The sequence below is a fragment of the Condylostylus longicornis genome, unplaced genomic scaffold (assembly GCF_029603195.1).
Source record: "Condylostylus longicornis isolate FDR11 unplaced genomic scaffold, ASM2960319v2 ptg000010l, whole genome shotgun sequence".
NCBI lineage: Eukaryota > Metazoa > Arthropoda > Insecta > Diptera > Dolichopodidae > Condylostylus > Condylostylus longicornis.
In genome coordinates this window covers 2,162,583-2,184,398 of record NW_026577979.1, presented here as the reverse complement: position 1 = coordinate 2,184,398, position 21,816 = coordinate 2,162,583, and the positions used below count along the sequence as shown (strand labels likewise).

The following is a 21,816-nucleotide window of genomic DNA, read 5'->3' as shown; positions in this document are numbered from 1 at the left end:
AGTTATTTTGGAACTTTAGTAAAAAACTAAAAATATTACAAATTTTATTTTTCCCTATATTGCTGGAACTTGATACTGCATAATTTTTATATTTTCAATTTTGTTATTTATCAAAAAGTAAAAATATTTAAAGGTGAGCACTATTTAAGTTATCTTTATATTTTTTAATTTTTTACGAAGAATTCACACCCTATTCTTCCAAAAACCGTCAGTAATATCAGCAACAGTGGTAAACAGTTGAAGTACGGTTATGAAAATTTTTCCAAAAATAAAAGTTTTCATTATAAATTAATTCAATTTTTAAGCGCTCTATTTTTGTTAGCTTTTGTTGTGAATTGAAAAAAAATTGATTTTAATTTTTAATAGGCAACATTATTGAAAAGCACACGATGTGTTAAAGAACTTTTTCAAAAACACGCAAATGAAATAACAAGCGTTTTGTAGTCTGTCGTATCTAGCATCACTACAACGCAAAAAAATTCATTAAACTTATTTTTACTTCACATTCAAATAAAAATTTTTTAGTTAAAAATTTTTTTTCTGCACTTTATTTTTCACCAACTTTTGTCTTTCAAAACTCTTAAGCTTGCAAATTAAAACTAAACTACGAGTCTTCGTATTATGAACTGTGTAACTGCAATTTAATAAATCATTTTGTTAAATTTTAAATAGTTATAATTTCATAAAGGTTAATTTTTTTTTGTCATGCAATTGAAATGTAAAAAGTTGCAGTTTTAGTTAATCAATTACGATATACTTTTGATAATATTCTGTGTTGTAAATTACAATAGAATTTAGAATATGTCGGAATTTTTTAACATGAATAATGTTAAGACTACTTTTGAAAACTCAAATTTTAGATACGGTTTAAAATATTTTCCATTTTTAGTACTTTTCCAAAAATTTTTTAGAAAAAAAGTACTTATTAGTTTCATTCTGTCTGTCCGTCCTTTTTTCCAAATTTTTGATCTCGCTTTTCTTCTAGACCCCAGCTTGTAGGAGCCTGAAATTTCAGCAGCTTTTAGAAACTAATAAATACTTTATTTCGTTAGAAGAAAATTTTTTTCCATCTCCACCCCCTCTCAAGTTATCGCCTCTTGAAATTTGTAAAATTTGAATTTTTGACACCTTATATTTCCGAAACCGCAAGCTTTTTCAAATTTCTATAAACGCAAAAAGCTAACGGTAAATTCCATGACATTAAAAAACATAATTATTTTTCTTAACTCACGCACTTAACCCTTAAAAGCGGTCATTATGTTAACCCCTCTATATACTAATTTTTGCTTTATTTCAAAGACTATGCATATATGCGTCATCCTAAGTATATGCAATCCTAAAAATAGTTTTGTTTATGAATGAAAATAATTTTAATAGTGTGGTAGGTATACACAGACTGTATTTAAAACTAGTATTTTCACTTGTTTAAGGGAAAAGTGCTACAATACAAACCATTGGTTTGACCCAACTTTATTTATTGTGTATACAATAAGGTAGGTTATGTGATGGCAAAAAAATTTGGATGTCGAGTTTTCGGTGTAAACGTTCGGTCGAGTTTCGGGTAAGCAAACTATTTTCAGAGAGGTGTCTGTCTGTGTGTGCACGCGTGTATCCTAAATTCGGCGGAACTGATTTTGATGAAATTTAATATTTAAATTGTAGGTGTTAAAGCAATTAATCTATAGAGTTTTTGGAAAGATCAGCGATCGGAAGTCGATCTGGGGGCCGATTTTAGATTTTTTACCCGATCTATGGAACGAATTGATGGAATTTCTTGAAATTTGACAAAGGGCCAAATTTACATTTTTTTAGATATGTTAATTATAAGCTTATTAGTGTCCTTAAAATTGTAAAGAAGCGTTTAAAACGCGTTTTCTCTAGATCATGAAAACGCGTTTTATTTAATTTTACTAATCTATTGGCATATTGGCACACAATTCGGAGCTGTGTTTCCACAGATTTAGGCATTTTGAATGTGCGAGTAAGTTGTATGATTCTGAGGCTGCTAAGAAATTCAGCGTACTAGATAATATACGAAAACTTTATTTTTAAGGAGTAAATTAAGGAATAACTAGTTTAATTTAGCTTCATAAGAAAAAAATTTCTCAAAGGACTGTTTCAGTCATTTGTTATTAGTGTGCCCAAAGAATTTCATATATAAAAAAGATAAGCTAAAAAATTTAAAGATAATAAAAAGATAAGCTAAAGTTAAATTGAATATAATAGAGTTGATCTTCTGGGAAAAACCTTGAGCATATTACAAAATATGCACCTACTAAATTCTGAGGCACCAAATCTGATCTCATATAAACATTTTGGGTTCGTAAGCTTGATTAAAATATTGTACAGATATACAGGAAAAGAGCAGTCTTTAAAATCTATTGGTAATTTTACACTAAGCCACTATTTTTAATAAGACAGAATAACAGCAAAATAAGTTATATAAAATGTAAGAAAATCGGTAAAAATGTAAAAGAGAAAATGAGTCAAAAATAGAAATTTTAAAAATCTAACACTGATTATAAAAAAATGTAACATTTGACAAATTGCAATATATATAAATTAGATTAATAAAAAAATTCGATTAATAAATTAGTCTATCAACTTTAGTACAGCACAAAGCAAAAAAATTATGTAGCCAGAACATAACCGACCGCAATGTGTATTGTTTATTTTAGCGAAAGTTAAAATAATTTCGGTTCAGCCGAATTTCCGATACACGCGTGCACACATAAACAGATATACAGACCGGCACCTCCCTAAAAATAGTGTATTTATGCTTCCATTTTATAAAGAAGTGTGTTCTAACCAAAAAATCGATATGGAAAATTTGTTGTCATCACATAACCTTCCTTAATCTATCTGATAGAATAATAACGGCTCGATTACACTCCAGAATAAAAAAATTACAATAGTACAATGTTACGTTCCCACCGAAACCGCAGACGATGAAGCGAAAGATGCATTCTACTACCAATTGACCCAGGTCTTGGGCAATATTCCCAGAACAGACATTGTTATACTGATGGGAGATCTAAATGCCAAGGAAGGAATAAGAAACGAAAATAGTCCTAGAAATGTGGTGGGTCCATTTGGCATAGGCGACAATAATGACAATGGTGGCCATCTAATAGAGTTATGCACAAAATATAACATGGCAATAGGTGGTACCCTCTTCCCGCACAAGAATATACATAAATACACATGGGAGTCGTCGAATGGACAAACAAGGAACCAAATCGACCACATTTGTGTTAGCAATAAATGCAGACATTCACTACTTGATGTCAGGAATATACATAAAATTCAGGATAGGCTAACAGAAGAAATTAACATAGATGGTATACAAGATGTACTCCGACAAGCAGGTGAAGAAGTATTAGGAACCATAGATATAGAAAGAAGAGAATGGATATCTGATTAAACGTGGACTTAAAATATTACAAAGAAGAAAGATAAAAGAAAAATTGCTAACTCATCAATCGGAAAGCCTAAAGCAAGAATATAAAGAAAAATCAAAAGATGTCAAGAAATCGGCCAGAAGAGAAAAATGAAAGTTCCACAACCAAATAGCAAAAGATGCCAAAACAGCGGCGCAACAAAACAACATGCGTAGCCTGTATAAAAATATTCACAAACTCTCAAATAAGAACATAAAAAGGAGTCAACCGATTAAGGACACTAATGGTAACTTAATAACATCCACGCAAGATCAAATGCAGAGATGGAGGGAACACTTTGATAGTATCAGCAACCGTAACAACAGCAACCATATTGAACAACAATTGGAGAACGAAGATGGCCTCAGCAGAATCAGAACCCACCAACATATAATAGAGTCAAGTCGGTTATAGATAGACTAAAGAACAATAAGTCCTGATGGCGTGGCAGCGGAGCTGTTAAAAAGTAACAGTAATACAATGGCCGAAATATTGAAACCCATCCTGGAGCAAGTATAGAGAAATGAAATGATACCACACTCTTGGAAAAAAGGAATAATAATAAAGCTACCAAAGAAAGGAGATCTATCAGATTGTACGAATTGGCGTGGTATAACTATCCAGAACACAATAAATAAAGTATTGGCCCTCATAATCCTCTCAAGAATAGAGGAAAAAATAGATAGAGATCTCCGGGAAAAGCAAGCTGGCTTCCGTAAACGGCGTGGATGCATAGATCACTCGAATACAATAAGATTAATTGTGGAGCAATCGGTTAAATGGAACTCGACATTGTACATCACATTTGTCGACTTCGAAACGGACTTTGACGCAGTATACAGAGAAGCTATTTGGAAAGCTTTGCAAAAGAAAAGAATACCTGGTAAAATAATCAGATTGATCAAAGCTCTATACATTGATAACGAAACCAAAGTACTCACAACGGAAAACTAAGTGAGTCCATAAATATAAGTACAGGTGTACGACAAGGGTGCCCCCTTTCTCCACTACTGTTCAATGTGGTTCTGGACGAAATAATGAAAGAGGCCACAACATCAGCCAGAGGAATAAGATGGGGATTAATGAGTCGCCTAGAAAGCCTTGAATATACAGACGACTTTGCCCTACTAGCCCAATCACATAATGACATGCGGGCAAAAATCAATCTTCTAAGTGAACGAGCCAAAGTAGTTGGTCTACAAGTTAACGTACAGAAGACAAAATCACTAAGAATTAACACCAGAAATAATGAGCAGTTTATGGTTAACGAGACCCAAATCGAGAATGTCGCAAGATTCAACTACCTTGGTAGTATAATTACTACAAATGGGGTGGCTGAGGACGACATAGATAACCGAATTAGATTGGGTAGAGCGGCGTTTGGAAGATTGTGGGCGACATGGAGGTCACCACACTTGGCCAGAAGTACCAAAATTAGAATATTCGACTCGTGCATCAAGTCGGTTCTGCTATATAGCAGCGAAACCTGGCATGCAAATCAGAAACTCATTAACAAAGTCCAGGTATTCATCAACAGGTGCCTTAAAATCATATGCAGGATCTTCTGGCTTAGAAAAATTAGCAACGACGACCTGTGGGCACTGGCCGGCGAGGAACCAGTAAGTCTGCAGATAAAGAGAAAAAGGTGGCGAGGGTTGGGCCATACCTTGAGGAGGCCGCCGGAGGCAATTGCACGACAAGCGCTTGAGTGGAGCCCACAAGGGAAGCGGAAAGTGGGAAGGCTTCGGACAACTTGGCGGAGAACGGTGGAGAAATAAGTTAAAGCTAGTGGCAAGACCTGGACACAAATAAAAGTAATGGCAAATTATAGCGTACGGTGGAGAGGTTATGTGGAAGCCCTATGCTCCCAAAGGGGGTGAAAGAAGAAACAAAAAAAAAACATAGCCTCCCTTATTGTATGCAATGTGGTCGATAAAAAGCTTTATCAAGTGTTCAAAAATAAGGTTTTTACCTACCGCATGGAATATAACAAGGGAGGTGATATTATGGCACCAAATTTCGCAAGTACTGATGCTGACCGCATCAGATTTTTTTGTCTTGTATTCTCGCAAAGAATTTGGCTTAAAAATTAATGTTTAGGTGTCTCAGTATGTTTTTGCCATCTTACGAAAAATCGATTAAAGGTATAGTTGTTTGTCATTATTTTAGTCAAAAATCTCAATATTAGTAAAAAACAAAGTTGCCGGTTAGACAGTGTTAAATTTAGGCAAACTAAATGAATTTTGCAGTTATCGTAATCATACTATTTGTCAAATATATTTTTAGAAAATCCAATAATCCATTAAAATCACCATTTTTGATTGTTGTTCAAAAAAATATGTATGAAATTTTATTAATAAAATTTTCAATTTTAATTGAAGTGTTAAAAAAAATTCATCTCATTACTGTTTCGATCCTCCTAAGACTTTACTATAAAAGTTTTGCTATCTATTTGCTTAAATTCAGTAAGTCTAAGAAAATTCCTTCAATTTTTTTTTGTGCGAAATGGTTTTTTCATTTGAATTTTAGAAATCCAGTTTGGAGAATATACTAAAATCTAAAGTAATTTTTATATTAACCAATGGATCCCCTTCAATCAAAATAATAAGTTTGTATACTCCTGGATTCATATGATTTGGGTATGCTGCTTCTCTGCCAGGATCACAGTTTTCGAAATGATAAAAGGTTCCTTTTTTAGCCCATTTTTTCGCATCGAATTCTCCCTCGAATACGGGAAAATTTGAACAATTTTGAAATTCTTTCATAAATACTTGCTTATAAACAGTGTTAAAAAACGTTACAAAATCGTGCTTTGGAAACTTTAGGGGCGAAGGTTTGTATTCATACCCATTATTTGGTCTTCTCAATATATCTAATGAAATCTAAAAGAGAAAGTAGGTAATTTAATTTATACTTCGAATTAAAATTATTGTTAAAATTTAAATTCGATTCTTAAAAAGTGTTAGTACTCAGAATATTTTAATGTAATTAAGAGAAAACTTTAAATTTGTTGTTTTAATTTTTTGATTCATAAGTCGTCTACGAAATTTAAACCACTGGACTTTTGAAAATTTACGAAAAATATCACTAAGCTTGAGAAAGTGTAAAAATCCTTTTTTCCATTTTTGTAAAAATTTACTTTTGCATCAATCTGAAACCGCATGTGTCTGGACAAAGGCTGTAGATATTTTCAAAAACTTTGCAAAAATATTTTACAAAACCATATCAGCTAAAATTTTTTGATTCCTTTCCAGATTGCAGGATCAATATAAACAGATGAGCACTAAGAAATACTATATAAATTAACGAGACCTTTTCAAGCAGATAATGTATTATGCTCCATAGTTATATTTTTTTAAATTCCTTGTCTCTTTTGTAAAGTTTTCGTCACTTCTGATCGCTAATGTTGCTTACTACTTGGACTTATAAACGAGCGTTTTTTTTAGTTTTATAAAATATTTTATTTTGGAAGTAAGTTACCAAATACATTTTATTTCATGGAATTACCATAATTTTTTCATTAGCGTAATCTGCTGCAATGGTCAAATTTCCGCTTACTGCATAAACACCTCTGGAAACACGTGTCATCACAAAATGCATATTAACATTTTCTTCATATTTATTTTCTAACTTTGTTGAAAGAAGTGTATAATCCCAGTCCTGTAAAATAAATTTTGAATATCAGCTAAAAATATAATGTGAAAATTATAGGTATACGAGTATTACAAAAAAGAAAAAAATAATTCAAAATATCGGCGATACTGAAAATGGCAATATATTTAATGTTCAAAATGACAAAATAATTTTCTAAGTTGACCAATTCGGGAAGTTTAATATTTTTTGGGTTAATTAGAAGAGAATATTATTTCCAAGAACCCTAATTTATCAAACTCATGGAGGTAGACACTAGATCTTTAAAATATGAAATGTGTGTTGTTTTAAAACTTCCCATAATTCAAAATACTAAACCTTAAACAAATTTAGTTGCTTCAGAATTAATTATATTGTCGCGAATCATATGACGTTTTCATATGTTACTACATCTTAGTAAATGAAACTTAGAATTATTATAGAGGAAAGGAAGAAGCAGATGCTAGAGAAGCGGGGCCGGTGGCCAGTTCCTGTTTTGTTTGGCTGGAGCACTTTTGCGGGATTGAACGAAAAAAAATTTGAGAGGTGCTAAGACTCGAAGTGGAAGATTAAAGACTGGAGCTATGTAAGGTCCATCCGGGGCTTCAGCAAGCAAATGAGCTTTTGGAAATTAGAACTGCGAGCGTTATAAGGTAATCATGAGAATGCCGAAAAATCATGTGAGAATTCCCACGGGCTTCCTGTTGAGACACAGCAGGCTTTAAAAATACTTAAATCTATTGGGCCTGGGTACTGACGGCTCTTACAAGTACTTAGGGAAAGGAGAGGAGACCTCAGTGCATCTCCTTAATGAGTGTTGAAGGCTGGTCCATAAAAGAAGGAACAAATATTGTCCTGGAAAATTTAATTCATCCAAAATGTAAGTCTTGAGGTGGTACTGTAGGAAAAATAATGGGCGCTGGTGTGGAGCACAACAGATCAGATTCATGGCCTCAATCTGCGGTCTACAATCTACAATAGAAAAATAAACATATTTATATATTTTATATTTTTTAAGAAGAATTCATACCCTCTTCTTCCACAAATCCTTGTTAAGATCGCCAAGAATGACATACAGTTGAAGTACGGTTAAGAAAATTTTTCCAAGCAAAAAATTTTCCATTATAATTCTATTCAATTTTTAATAACTTAATTTTTTGTTGATAGCTTTTTTAAAAATTTAATGAAAATGTGATTTTAGTTTTTTATATAAATCATTACTCTTCAAAAAATTTAAATTTTAAGTATAAGAAAAAATATTCCGGTTCAATATTTTTAAATTAAGTGAAAAGTACAAAGAAAAACACCCCCAAAAAATATGAGTGTTCTTACAGTGCTATGATACTCCAAGACTAAAGTTGTTAAGATACAAGGACAAACGTTTCGTAGTATGTTGTATTATTACTATACTCTCGTTTTATTATTCTAACAACGGTCGGCTTTGAAATGCAAAGAAATTACAATGCAAAGAAATTTATCAAACTTTTATTTTTCTTCACTTTCTAATTAATAAAAGTTTTGATGCTGAAAAAGTTTTTTTTTTTATGCACTTTGTTTTTTGTTAGCTTTTATTTTTCAAAACTCTTAAGCTTGCAAATTTAAACTAAACTACGGACCTTCCCACATGTAACATCACTTCATTAAATTTAAAATAATTTTAATTGCATAAAGTTTAATTTTTTTTGTCATGCAACTCAAATTTATAAAATTCTAGTTTTATTTAATCAAAAAGAAAAGATTCTTTTCATAATATTTTTAAGTTTCTCCCTTTTATACGACATGATTCTATTATACTTTGTTTTGCAAAATAAAAAAAATCTGAATATAAAACACCATATCAGAAATAACATCACGGAGATAACGCTATGTGTAAAAACTATGTTAATTCTGTAAAACTTGTATAAATCAATGGCGCTTATTCTAATTATCGAATCATTAAGTGATTATCGAAAAAGTTTCAAAAACTTTATTATAGACATAAATCATTTTTGTATGATTTAGATTGTGCTTACAATAATAATACTTTTTACGATAATAATTATGACTATCAGTTAGTTATTCGATAATCACAATAAGTCCCAGATAATTCCAAAACTTATATGTATTTAGTTTTAAATTTAAAAAATTGAAAAGGGTTTTTTTAATATTGCCTGTTCATTCTATTCTTACACAACAAAATCAAGTTAATAAATTCAATTATTACTTACAAATACGAACAAATTGTCTTTGGAAATTGAAATTGTCTCGTTCGCAATTGTAAGATTTCAGCCTATGTGAACAGGTAGAGATTAAATCGATTCAAAATTTGAAACAGTTTAGAGAACGTATACCTGTTTCGAACTCAATGCAGTTTATTTGTACATGAGCTGCTAATGAGTACACGCAAATCGTTGTGATATATTTGAGCAAATGAGCAAGATACCAATACTATTTTGAAATAAAGTTGGGTCAAACCAATGGTTTGTATTGTAGCACTTTTCCCTTCAACAAGTGAAAATTCTGCTTTTAAATACAGTCTATGTATACCTATCACACTATTAAAATTATTTTCATTCATATACAAAACTCTTTCTAGGATTGCATATTTTTAGGATGAACGATTTATGCAGTCTTTGAAATAAAGCAAAAATTAATATAAAGAGGGGTTAACATAATGCTCGATTTTAAAGGTTAATTGTATGAGCTAAGAAAAATAATTATATTTTTTAATGTCATGGAATTTACCGTTAGCTTTTTGCGTTTATAGAAATTTGAAAAAACGTGCGATTTCGGAAATATAAGGTGTCAAAAATTCAAATTTTACAAATTTCAAGGGGCGATAACTTGAGAGGGGGTGGAGATGGAAAAAAATTTTCTTGTAACGAAATGAACTATTTGTTAATGTCTAAAAGTCCCTAAAATTTCAAGCTTCTACAGGCTGGGATCTAGAAGAAAAACGACATCAAAAATTTGGAAAAAAAGGACTTTAGATAACGGTAAATTTGAGCGGCCATTTTGTTTTTCTAAAGTTTAACTGTAGTATACCGCGCTAGGGAAAGCAAGCCGCTGCCTTTCAGCGTTTGCAAAATTTCAAAAATGCTTATGGTTTCATTGCAACAAATAGTTAAAAAAGGCCATTTTTAAGGTTTTGGAAGGGTATAACTTCTAGAGGGGGGGAGATAGGTAAAAATTTTGTTCTACGGAAGTAAGTTTATAGTAAAGATCTATGTACATATAAAATTTCAGCTTTCTATCTTCAAGGGTGTAGAAGTTTTGTAAACAAAAAAAGTGTCCACGGACGGACGGACGGACGGACGGACAGAGTGAAACTAATAAGCACTTTTTTCAAAAAATTTTTTGGAAAAGTGCTAAAAATTACGTAAACCTTAACACTTTTTGATCGAGCTTTTGTTGTTTCGCACTTTCCTAAAGAAATTTAAAAAAAAAGTGCTTATTAGTTTCAAAACTTCTAAACCCTTGAAGACAAAAAGCTGGATTCTTATATCTATATAGATCTTTACTAGAAACTTATTTCCGTAGAACCAAATTTTTATCTATCTTCCCACCTCTCAAGGTATCGCCTCTAGAAATTTGTAAAATTTAAATATTTGGCATTTTATATTTTGTCGAACCGCAATCTTTTTCAAACTTCCATAAACGCAGAAAGCTAATGGCAAATGTCATGCCAATAAAAAATATAATTATTTTTGTTAACTCACACAACTTAACCCCACGTTAAATTTATTTTTGCTTTATTTCAAAGACTGCATAAATCGTTCATCCTAAATATATGCAATCCAAGAAATAGTTTCGTATATGAATGAAAATAATTTTATTAGTGTAGTAAGTGTACATAGTAAGTGTACATTGTCCTCAAAAGCAGTATTTTCACGTCTTGTTGCAAGTGCTAAAATAAAAACCATTGGTTTGACCCAACTTTATTTAAAATTAATCCTAAAAACTTCGAAAAGTCTTAAGAAATTCCGCCATTTTTGTTTAGAAACGGGACATGTATTTTAAATATATCTTCGTTAAGTCTTTTATTTTGTGGAGGTTTCAATAAAGAAGTTCAAAATTGACATTTTTCAATATTCTTTCAAAATTCAGTTACTTAAACCATAATGTTTTCCTATATGTTATGGGATCCATATGACATTGTATATATAAATATTTACATTAAAATGCTAGATTAATTTTTTTTATTGCATAATACATCATGATAATCTTAACTTAGAAGTGAAGAATTTTAATTATTTTTTATTTTAATTTTAACATTGTTTACAAGTTCAAAATATTTGTGCAACTATTTGGACATGGTTCAATTATTTGTAATTTTGTATTATTTTGTAATTTTTGAACAACAATAGAATCTAAATGTTAAAATTGTACCAGAGAGTAAACATCACGATCGCTATATGTTTAAAAAATATTATTTGATTATTTGATTCGATATGAAGCTTTGTTTTCTTTGAATTGTAAGCACATTATTCTGATAATAACTAAAACTATTGAAGTTTTATCAAATAAAAGACTTTAATTTTCTTCTAACAAAAATATTTCCTGTCAATATTTTAATATTTTAGGAGAAATTAATTATACATTTAAAATTATTTTTGATGTGCAAGTGAAGTTCAGTTATTTACAAAAGTTATACATTTTAAATAGCTGCGCGTGTATCATTATTGTCGCATTTACAATATATTTATATAATTTAATTAAATTTTTTATAATTGTAACGGGGATTTAAACCGTATACTGGCGAAATTTTTTTTTAGAGCCTAACACAAAATCCACTAGTGAAGTCTTTACAAAATTTTATGAAAAAAATTATGTCTACTCTTGATCAAAAAACAAAAATGTTTTAATAGTTTTCCTAACAACTTTCGTATCTAACATTAATTGCGAATAAAACTTAGATTTTACACATTATTAAATACATATATGGATTTGAAACTTTAAAAGTTCGTGACCACTTTATGAGAAAGATATAGATATTATTTTTGTGAACTCGACGGAAAATTGAGATGAAAGTACAAAATAAACAAAATTCAGATGTAAGTACAAATTAAGCAAGAGAGAAAAAATTAAATTTTGGCCTTTTCAGCGAAGTTACGAGTTCCAGCAAAATAATCTTAAATTTTATGTCTCTAGCGTTGCGCTTTCTTAAAAGAAGATCTTAATAACAGACGACCAGATATAGCTAGATCGGCTTAGAGTTTCATTGCGAATATGCAAAGTAATGTATACTTTATGGAATTGAAATTGGTTTCTTCTTAAGGAATGACCTTCAGTAATAAATATACGCGGAAAGCGCGATATTATGTTGTAAGTAGCAGATAACTATGGCATTACTCTTCTCTATACATATACATTAATGCATATAAACGTGCCCTACAGGTTCCGTAATTCTTATTTAATATGCAAAAATTATCAAATTGCGTTTAATATGTTAATGAATTTTTTAGTTTTGTGTTTCGTATTTTTTAAGTCATATGCCATTTTTCAATTTACAATATTTGCAATGGGCGACACCAAAAACAAAAAATAAATATTTATTACTTCATTTCTGCACTACCCTTTGCTTGCTATTAATTAATTTAATTTCTTTTATTTTTTCCTTGTTTTTTTAATTTTCTTGTTATTCTGACTTTAACCTTTTTGTTTTATGTTTCTTGGCCTCGACTTTTATTTTACGAGTACTTGAAAATTTAAGTACGAATATAATATAATATATGTACATATATGTATACAATATGGAATAAAATGTGTAAGTATATAAAGTCTATTATGTCCTAGATGCATTTACATGTAAAAAAAATTAATTCCAATTTTTGTTAAGCGAAAACACAAATTTTTATTAAACTCCAGAAATGCAGTAAAACCACAAGCAAAAATTGATGTGCGTAATTATTGCTTTCATATTTTTCTTTTACTTAATGCAAAACAATTCAAGGTTGATAAAGATGATGTCCATTTTGGTAATAAACTATTTCGGGTGTGTCATTTTAAATAATTTTTTTCAAATTTATAACATTTTTTTTCTTTTCAGAGTCCGTGCGTTTCATCAACAAAATACATACATCTCGCATATTCTACTAGATGCTCATTCTACTTTACCATTTCGAGCCTTTTTCTTTCTCATTATATTCTAAATCTTAAGGAATATTATTCATAAAAAAGTAAGTATTAAAATTCATTCAATGATAATATGTAAAAGTGTTGCCGCTCAGAAATTATTACGTAAATGTAGCAGAAAAATTTCGTTTTATTGATTAGTAGTAAACAAACGGGTGTTATTTTTCACTACGCTTCAAGATTTCATATTAGTATTTGCTAGATCCATAAGTAAATTTGATCATAATTGTGTAATTTAGTGTATAGAAATAGATGTAAAGGGTGATTCAGTGAAAAATGCAATATTATATATCATTGTTTAGGGCATCAAAAATGGGTAAAATTTTTGTTTGGAATTAGTTGTGAGAACTCAGCGATTTCCGAGATACAGGGATTTGACAGGATTTTCAAGAAATTTTTACTTGCCCAAGCTTTATTGGTTATAACTTCCTTTTTATAAAAGATAGAAGCTTCAAATAAACAGGTTTTAAAATGGCTAGTAAAGGGCTTCGAACTTTGGAAAAACACCAATTTTTTCCATTTTGTATTTTTTTAATTTTTTTCATCCCAACAATTTTGTGTGAAAGTTTTAGAAACTTTAAATTTTTTTGTTAAAAAATTTTGGCCATTTTCTTATGATTTAGTTTAAGTCCTCAAAAGTTGAAAAATCTTTTACGGCACAGGAGCTATAGCATAAAAACCATTTATATGTCAAGATTTTAAGGGCCCTATTAAAATGTAAAAAATTAAAAAATGGTCACTTTTTTTTTATTTTTGTTGATTTTAAGTGCTATAATTATCAACTCTAAGTAATTTTTGATCACAATAATCACTTTGAAAAGCAATTTACATTTTTAAGAACAGATATTTCGGAAAAGAATAAGATTTTAAGATTTTTATTGAAATACATAATATTGTGCTCTTTATTGAATCACTCTGTATATATTTATTATAAATACAGGGTTATTTCGAAACTAATGAAATAATGTACATCTTTAGTTGCAGAATAAGGAATTGGTAAACTTTTGTTCAGAAATGGGTGCCAAATCTAAACTGTTTCGTAGGCGCCGGAATTTTGAAGAAATTTCAGAAAATTATAGCATGCTTAAGTATTTTTTTTGCTTATAACTTCCGTTCCAAAAAAGGTAGGTGCTTCAAGTTCACAGTTTGTTGAAAGAGTTTATTATTTGGAAATACTCGAAATTATTTCCATTTTTTATTGTTTTTTTGTTTTTTGATGAAATTTTTAAAAAATACACCTGCACTTGTACGTACACATAAAAGTATTTTATATGGAACTAGTAAACAAATTCAGCAACAACAAGTTTTTAATAGTAAAACGTAAAATCTACATTCTGTGTTTTAATAGACAAGAATTTTTTTAACTATATGTACATACATACATTGAAACATAATACAATATTCATGTTGTATGTAAACTCCACCACGTATTTAAAACTAAAAATGTTTATTATTTGCTTTTATTTTTTATTTTTCTTATTACTACGCTACTTAAAACTTTAATGAATATACTCTGGGAAAATGGAATTTTAAAGAAGGAGTTACCATTTTTATTCTGTTTATTATTACATGTTTTCTTTTACATACAATTATTATTGTTGGCAGACAGATGTGAAGGTTACAAAGATAAGGGAGTAAAGATGTTGATTTAATTTCGATCTTCTTTATATTTAATTATTTTTCTTATATAGAATTTTCAATTGAAAACAGAGAAATAAAATAAATTTTCTATATTAATAACAAAATACGATAATATGGTAAGTCTGTCTACCTAATAATAATAGCAACGTTTCGATTAAAAAACGGAATCGAATGAACCAAGTGATGACCTTATTTTATAATTTAGGAATAGCTGTTTACAATTTAGTAATTAAATTTAGAATGAAATTATAATATTCACCGGTTACTAATCTTTTTTATTATCTAAAATGTCCAAGTACCTGTTGCACGTATTTGCAATTTTCTCTTCACTTGAGTTTCACCTGGGGAGCTCTTGTATCCCGAATTGTGATATTATAAAAATGAAGAAAAAGAATGGTATGAAAAAGGTGAATCTTATGCCTGTTTTGTCTCGATTTCAATGATAATCTAAATATTCTAGAATTTTAACAACTAAGATTACGATTAAATTTTGTTAATACGCATCCTTACGAATCGCTTTTGTAATAATAATTGTGTACACTTTTTATCGCATTTTCTTAATTTTGTTTCATAGTAAATTTTTCTCTAAATAAATTTGATAAATACGCGCAAATGTTTATTAATATAAAACAGGTTTTTATTATACAATATAATATTTTAATCGTAAATTTAATTGATTTTCATCATGGTGTTTAACGTAAATTTATTTACCTTTTTCAATATCAAATTGGCTTCTGTTATACGTTTCATATGAAAGATAATATAAAATAAATTACAAATCAAGCCAAAGATTTTTAAAGTAGCACATTTTATTTCGCTTTCATAAGAATAATAAGGAATTAAAAATGAAGGAATTAAAAAAAAAATAAAAATGTTCCATTTACATATATTTGCATACATTTAGGGGTATAATAGAAAACAATTTGAAGAAGTATCGGCAATTATAATTATATTAAAAGCTTTAATCTGTTTTTGCATAATTTTTCCATGTATTTGAATTAATTACAATAATTTTACAGAAATTTAATTATTGCTAATTTTGAGAGCTCAGGAGAGAGAGGATGAAGTTGAAAAAAATTTTGTTTTAGGAAAATTAGCTATTTATTAATGACTAGTTATCACCAGCGTTACGTCCTAAATCCTCAGCGTCCTAAAATCGTGTAATTTAAAAAATGTTTCGAATATCAGAAAAATAATAACTAAAAATTGAACTTTTACAATTTAGGGAGGATATAACTGTTAGAGATATTAGTAAATATAATATATTAAGGGATGTAATGAAGGAGAAGGTATTATACAACTAAAAAAGTGTCTTGCCTTTAAAATTATAACTTAACAATTCTTTAATTGTTAAACAAGGCAAGTTTTGTAAGAGCTTTTGTGTAACGGACGGACGAGGTAATTTAAAATTGTAAGCACTTTTCTTTTAATATATAGAAAATGTACTAAAAAGTTGCCTAGAAGATGAAAATTTCTGTTTTCTTTAGAAATAAATTCAAAAAATATTCATTTTAATTCAAAATTAATATTCATATGTACATATAACAATGCGTATAAATATATAACTAAATTTGCTTGTACTAGACATATAATAGCTGGGGTTTGTGAACTACAAGTACTTAAAATCTAAGAAGGTTGATTCTTTTCTACAAAGCAAATAATATTTTATATGATAAAATTGATGATGAGAATTTTAGGGAATTTCTGAAATTTTTAAAATGACCATGAAAAGTCCTTCGACTTTGATTTAGGGCGTAATTTATGCAATAATTTCTGTTCCTTTCATTTTTTCATTTTTCTTGGTTTTTTACATATTTTATGTGTACATAAACATTTGGTAGGGATTTAAAATTGTCTTCTATAAAGATTTCGTGGTTAGTTTCTTTTTCTCTTTTTATTTATCGTTTTCTTTATTTTTAATTTGTGTTCAACATCTAGTCTTCTTCTTCTTTTCTTCATCTCCTTAAATGTTAATTGATTAAAATTTTTATTTATTAAAGACCCAATAATAATCGTAAGTAATTTATTTATTTGTTTTTGTTGATTATATAATTTTCTTCTTCTTAGTTATATTTGATTTAATGTTTACTCATAGATGATGTTGTTCTTCTGTTATTACTGTACGAATAAATTACTTAAAATAAAGTGGATTTTTTTTTTTGATTTATAAAATCAATAAATAGTTTTTACTTTTATTTTCAATGAGGATTTTTTCGTAAAAGATAATCCGTTTCATACTTTTTTGCGTATGGTTTAAATCAAATTTTGGGAATTACTGGGTCTTAATTTCTCCGAAAGTCATTCTATTTCGTTAAACCCTCAAACATAGTTTATCATATATCAAATTTAGGAAAATCCAAAAATATTGGTGATTTGCAAATTCTTCAGGTTTAAATCTCATATATATTTCAATAAAGCTTTAAATTTCTTGCTTAAAGTCGTTAAATTCAAAATAAAAATGTTAATAAACTCTTGACTCTTGGAAACAATTTTCACCATTTTTTGAGTGATCATTGAGAATATTTGGCTGGAAATAATTATTTAATAGAATTATTTCGCTTTGTGCTATCCGAATTTCATAAACTTTATCGAACCTTCAAAAATGATTTCATGAATTTCAAGATTATAAGAGAAAGTTTTTATTTTATAATGTGGTTTCTTAACGTTATTATGTTTACAATTTACATTACAATAAGTTTTTAGAGTTAAATTTAATATTTAATACAAATTTTTCGACCATTCCATTAGAAATATTGAAATTTTAGTATTAAGTGGTATGATGAATTTATATGATAATGCAATGATATTTTCTATTAACAGTAAACTATTATTAAAACATTAATTTTCAATTCTTATTCTCTAACCTATTCTTAAAATTAATACTAATCAAGTATACAGACAATTTTACTAAATTGAATAAAATTTTTAAGGCGGATACATTAGATGGCACAAATATTTTTTCATTGTTTTTGTTTTTGTCTAAATTTTTGAGATAAAACAAAAATATTTTTCATTGAATGACAGAATAGCTGTGTGCTTTATATTATGAACTTTATAAAAAAAAAAAATTAAAAATTTAATAAAACAATTATTTCACTTATGTTATGTTATTATATTGGGTGTTGTTACTATCTTTTATCCGGAAATAACATGAAAGTACCTATAGATAGTATTATTTTTTTTATATTATTGCGCCTTCATTCCCAGCATGGTAATACACGATGATATTAAATTTCATATATTACATTATTTTCTTTAAAAAAAAAATAAAAATCTATAGGTTTAATTTCAGCCAACACCAACCATAAAGTCCATTTCAAATCGATTTTTACCTTAGAACAATGATATTTTTGTGTATATGACAAAACATTTACACCTTTTAATACCCTTTAATATGAAAAGAAAAAAACATTAATAAAATAATTCAATGAAAAATTTTTCAGAAGAAAAAAGAAATATTAATGGTATTAAATCATCATGAATTTTCTTTAATTTCATATTCATCACCATCACCATCATCATCACCATCATTATCATCATCATAAATAATAAAATCATTTTTTTTCATACAAAATTTTTGTATCTACTCTCGTTGTACTTTTCATCATCATCATCATAAAAATCATCAGCATCAGCATAATCATCATCAATGTATCATCATATTGAACATCCATTCTTAAAATCTAAATCAACACCTCTTGTAGTACAATAGTTAAAAGTCATGACCTTGCAACTATTTTATTGTTGTTATTATTGTTATTATTTTTCATTTCTATTTTGTAAAATTGTAAGCGCTATTTTTTTTTCGCTCTTTCTTCTCCATTTGTTTTTTTTAATTTTTTTTTATTATTATTGTTATTATTATTATTATTCAATCATATAATTGTAATTATTTTTATTGTTAATATTTTTTTATGTTTCTTTGTTTTTCCCTGTTATAATTGTTATGTTTTTGCTTTTGTAATTCTTATGTATTGTAAAAAATCATGATTTTCATTTTATTTGCGGCTCATCTTGTATTTATTTTGTTTTAGAAATTATTATAATATTTTAAATATCACCATACATCTATATAACATATTATATAAGGTACAAATACAAATTAAAAAAAATATTTTTTAAGGTGTGAAAATTTATTCATAAGTAAAATTAGAGAAAATTTTTTCTATAATAAAACGAGAATATTATTGAAAATACCCACTAAAATGCATTATTATTAAATTTACACTAAAATATCTAAACATAATATAGATAAAGAATCCTTTTCGTTGTAATTGTTACAATTTTTTATTTAGAGTACATACGAGTTGTAATATTATGCTAATATACAAAAATATGCTAACATTTTTTAATATTAAAAAATTATTCTGTGCTTCAAGTATACATTATAAGTATGGGAAATAAATCTACACAAGTTAAAAAATTAAAAACAGAAAAACATACCGACATTTATAATTACAAATACATATGTATATGTATGTAAAATAAAAATAATAAAAATAATAATAAATCGTGCCGAAGGCGGCACCTAATGTAATAATATTTTAAATAAAAATATGAACATACATGAGCATGAGCTTGTATATTTGTATAATTATACCTAAATATTTATAATATTTTATTTAAAAGAGTGTTGTCACTTTACTTTGATTGAAATTGCAGTATGAAATTTATTGCAGTCTTCTTTGCACGGTACTGGTTGTCCGGGTTCCTAATTTGACAACATTTCCTGATGTTCGGGAAAATCCCTTGGGGATATCTTTAGTTTTATACTTGGGACGGGGATATTATAGATGATAGCGTAGGGATGCTACAATAACTCAGGTGGTGCAGTTCCCAGGGATATGTCCTCTTGTCCCATTCGGTTTCCTTGTAATTTACCAGTCTACCAATCTTGAACTTTTTTTTTATTGATTGGTCGTTAATACCCAAATGGGATACTCGGCATTTAAACATTTCTAATTAATCAATAATTACAGGGAACACAAGTAAAATTATACAACATTCATAATTGTATTTAGAATAGTACAGTTTAAATTATTACTTTTTTATTTGACCCTGTCTGACCGAATTGGATTCCAACCGCCGGATGTTATTCTAAAAAAAAATTTGATTGTATAGTAAGTTCTTTCTTCTTAATAATTCTACTTCTATCCATTAGTTTTCTATGTTTGATTGCTAATACATTCTAAGAAATTCTAATACTACTCAAATTAACGGAAGCCGCAGCAACGAAATTCGCCCTTCTGATGTATTTTAATATTTGATGAAAGTAGAATTATTTTCAATTTTAATTTCCAATTTAAGTTCTAATTATTCTTAAAATTTTTTCTCATTCAATTTTCTAATTCCGAAATATATAAAATTCATAAGCTGACAACACTATTTTTTAGCACTTTTCCAAAAATTTTTTTGAAAAAAGTGCTTATTAGTTTCACTCTGTCCGTCCGTCCGTCCGTCCGTCCGTCCATCCGTCTGTCCATGTGTCTGTTTACAAAACTTCTACACCTTTGAAGATAGAAAGCTGAAATTTAATACGTACATAGATCTTCACTAGAAACTTATTTCCGTAGAACAAAATTTTTACCTATCTCCCCCCCTCTAGAAGTTATACCCCCCCAAAACCCTAGAAATGGCCTTTTTTAAATATTTGTTGCAATGAAACCATAAGCATTTTTGAAATTTTGCAAACGCAGAAAGGTAGTGGCTTGCTTCCCCTTGCGCGGTATGCTATAGTTAAACTTTAGAAAAACAAAATGGCCGTTCAAATTTGCCGTTATCTAAAGTCCTTTTTTTCCAAATTTTTTATGTCGTTTTTCTTCTTGACCCCAGACTGTAGAAGCTTGAAATTTTAGGACCTTTTAGATATTAACAAATAGTTCATTTTGTTGGAAGAAATTTTTTTTCCATCTCCACCCCCTCTCAAGTTATCACCTCTTGAAATTCGTAAAATTTGAATTTGTGACACCTTATATTTCCGAAACCGCAAGATTTTCCAAATTTTTATAAACGCAAAAAGCTAACGGTAAATTCCATGAAATTAAAAAGTATAATTATTTTTCTTAACTCACACAATTAACCCTTAAAATCGAGCATTATGTTAACCCCTTTTTATATTAATTTTTGCTATAATTCAAAGACTGCATATATGCGTCATCCTAAATATATGCAATCCTAGAAATAGTTTTGTATATGAATGAAAATAATTTTAATAGTGTGATAGGTATACATAGACTGTATTTAAAAGCAGAATTTTCACTTGTTGAAGGGAAAAGTGCTACAATACAAACCATTGGTTTGACCCAACTTTATTTAATATCCTAAAGCAATATTTATTGGGATCATCGATTAATCGAATAATATAATTGAAAGATTGAGAAAAAAAGAGTAGAATAAGTGGGAGAGAAAGAGAAAGGGGAAATATATTGTACACTTATTTTAGAGATATCGTTTTGAGTACAAAGTATACATGTTATAAATAATGACAATGATGAACCGTAAAGAATCGAATTAAATACAATTTAATTTTTTTATTATTAGCTATTATTTTCTTTTCATACATGAATATGTTTTTTTCTTTATATACATATTTTATTATACAAGAATATTGATCGAATTTTATTATTAGATAAGTTCAGTTAAAGTTCAAAAGTTCATTAAAAATTTTAAATATTATATATTAGGTATTTCTATACATATAAGTAATGTTATATAAGAGATTTTTAATAAAAAATTAAAAAAAAAAATTTTAAAGAATTAAAGAATTTAGCACACAATTATATAGACGTAGGAGTTTGATTTTAATATTTTGAAATAATATTAGATTATGAGTCATTGTTTCTTTAGATATAATAGTACAATAATAATTTCCTTATAATGAAATTTCTTAAAATTAAAATCAATATTTTAAAATAAAAAATAATTGAATTTTGTATTAATAATAATGTTTCTTAAATACGTTCTTCTATATTAGAGCACAACACAAATTTTA

The 21,816-nt window shown here is 28.2% G+C and overlaps 2 protein-coding genes across 2 annotated transcripts; one reads left to right on the top strand and one right to left on the bottom strand.

Annotated features, from left to right (window-relative positions):
- Positions 1–4,477: 4,477 nt before the first annotated feature.
- On the top strand, positions 4,478–5,680 carry LOC129618847 (uncharacterized). Its single transcript, XM_055533869.1, has 2 exons — positions 4,478–4,808; positions 5,610–5,680. The coding sequence occupies exons 1-2, from the start codon at positions 4,478–4,480 to the stop codon at positions 5,678–5,680; spliced, it is 402 nt and encodes a 133-aa protein (XP_055389844.1).
- A 285-nt stretch (positions 5,681–5,965) lies between these two features.
- Positions 5,966–15,575, bottom strand: LOC129618846 (uncharacterized). The gene is made up of 3 exons (XM_055533868.1): positions 15,537–15,575; positions 6,948–7,100; positions 5,966–6,322 (listed from the first exon to the last, which is right to left on the bottom strand). Exons 1-3 carry the CDS (start codon positions 15,573–15,575, stop codon positions 5,966–5,968), a joined length of 549 nt encoding a protein of 182 aa, XP_055389843.1.
- Positions 15,576–21,816: the final 6,241 nt, after the last annotated feature.

What these genes read in the sequence shown, in the direction of transcription:
- LOC129618847 (XM_055533869.1), top strand. Translation starts at nt 4,478, where the DNA reads ATGAAAGAGGCCACAACATCAGCCAGAGGAATAAGATGGGGATTAATG. An exon ending in AGATAACCGAATTAGATTGG is followed by an intron (nt 4,809 to 5,609) that starts GTAGAGCGGCGT and finishes TCATTATTTTAG; the next exon opens with TCAAAAATCTCAATATTAGT.
- LOC129618846 (XM_055533868.1), bottom strand. Translation starts at nt 15,575, where the DNA reads ATGAAACGTATAACAGAAGCCAATTTGATATTGAAAAAG. An exon ending in CCAATTTGATATTGAAAAAG is followed by an intron (nt 7,101 to 15,536) that starts GTAAATAAATTT and finishes TTTATTTTACAG; the next exon opens with GACTGGGATTATACACTTCT. An exon ending in ACGCTAATGAAAAAATTATG is followed by an intron (nt 6,323 to 6,947) that starts GTAATTCCATGA and finishes TTTCTCTTTTAG; the next exon opens with ATTTCATTAGATATATTGAG.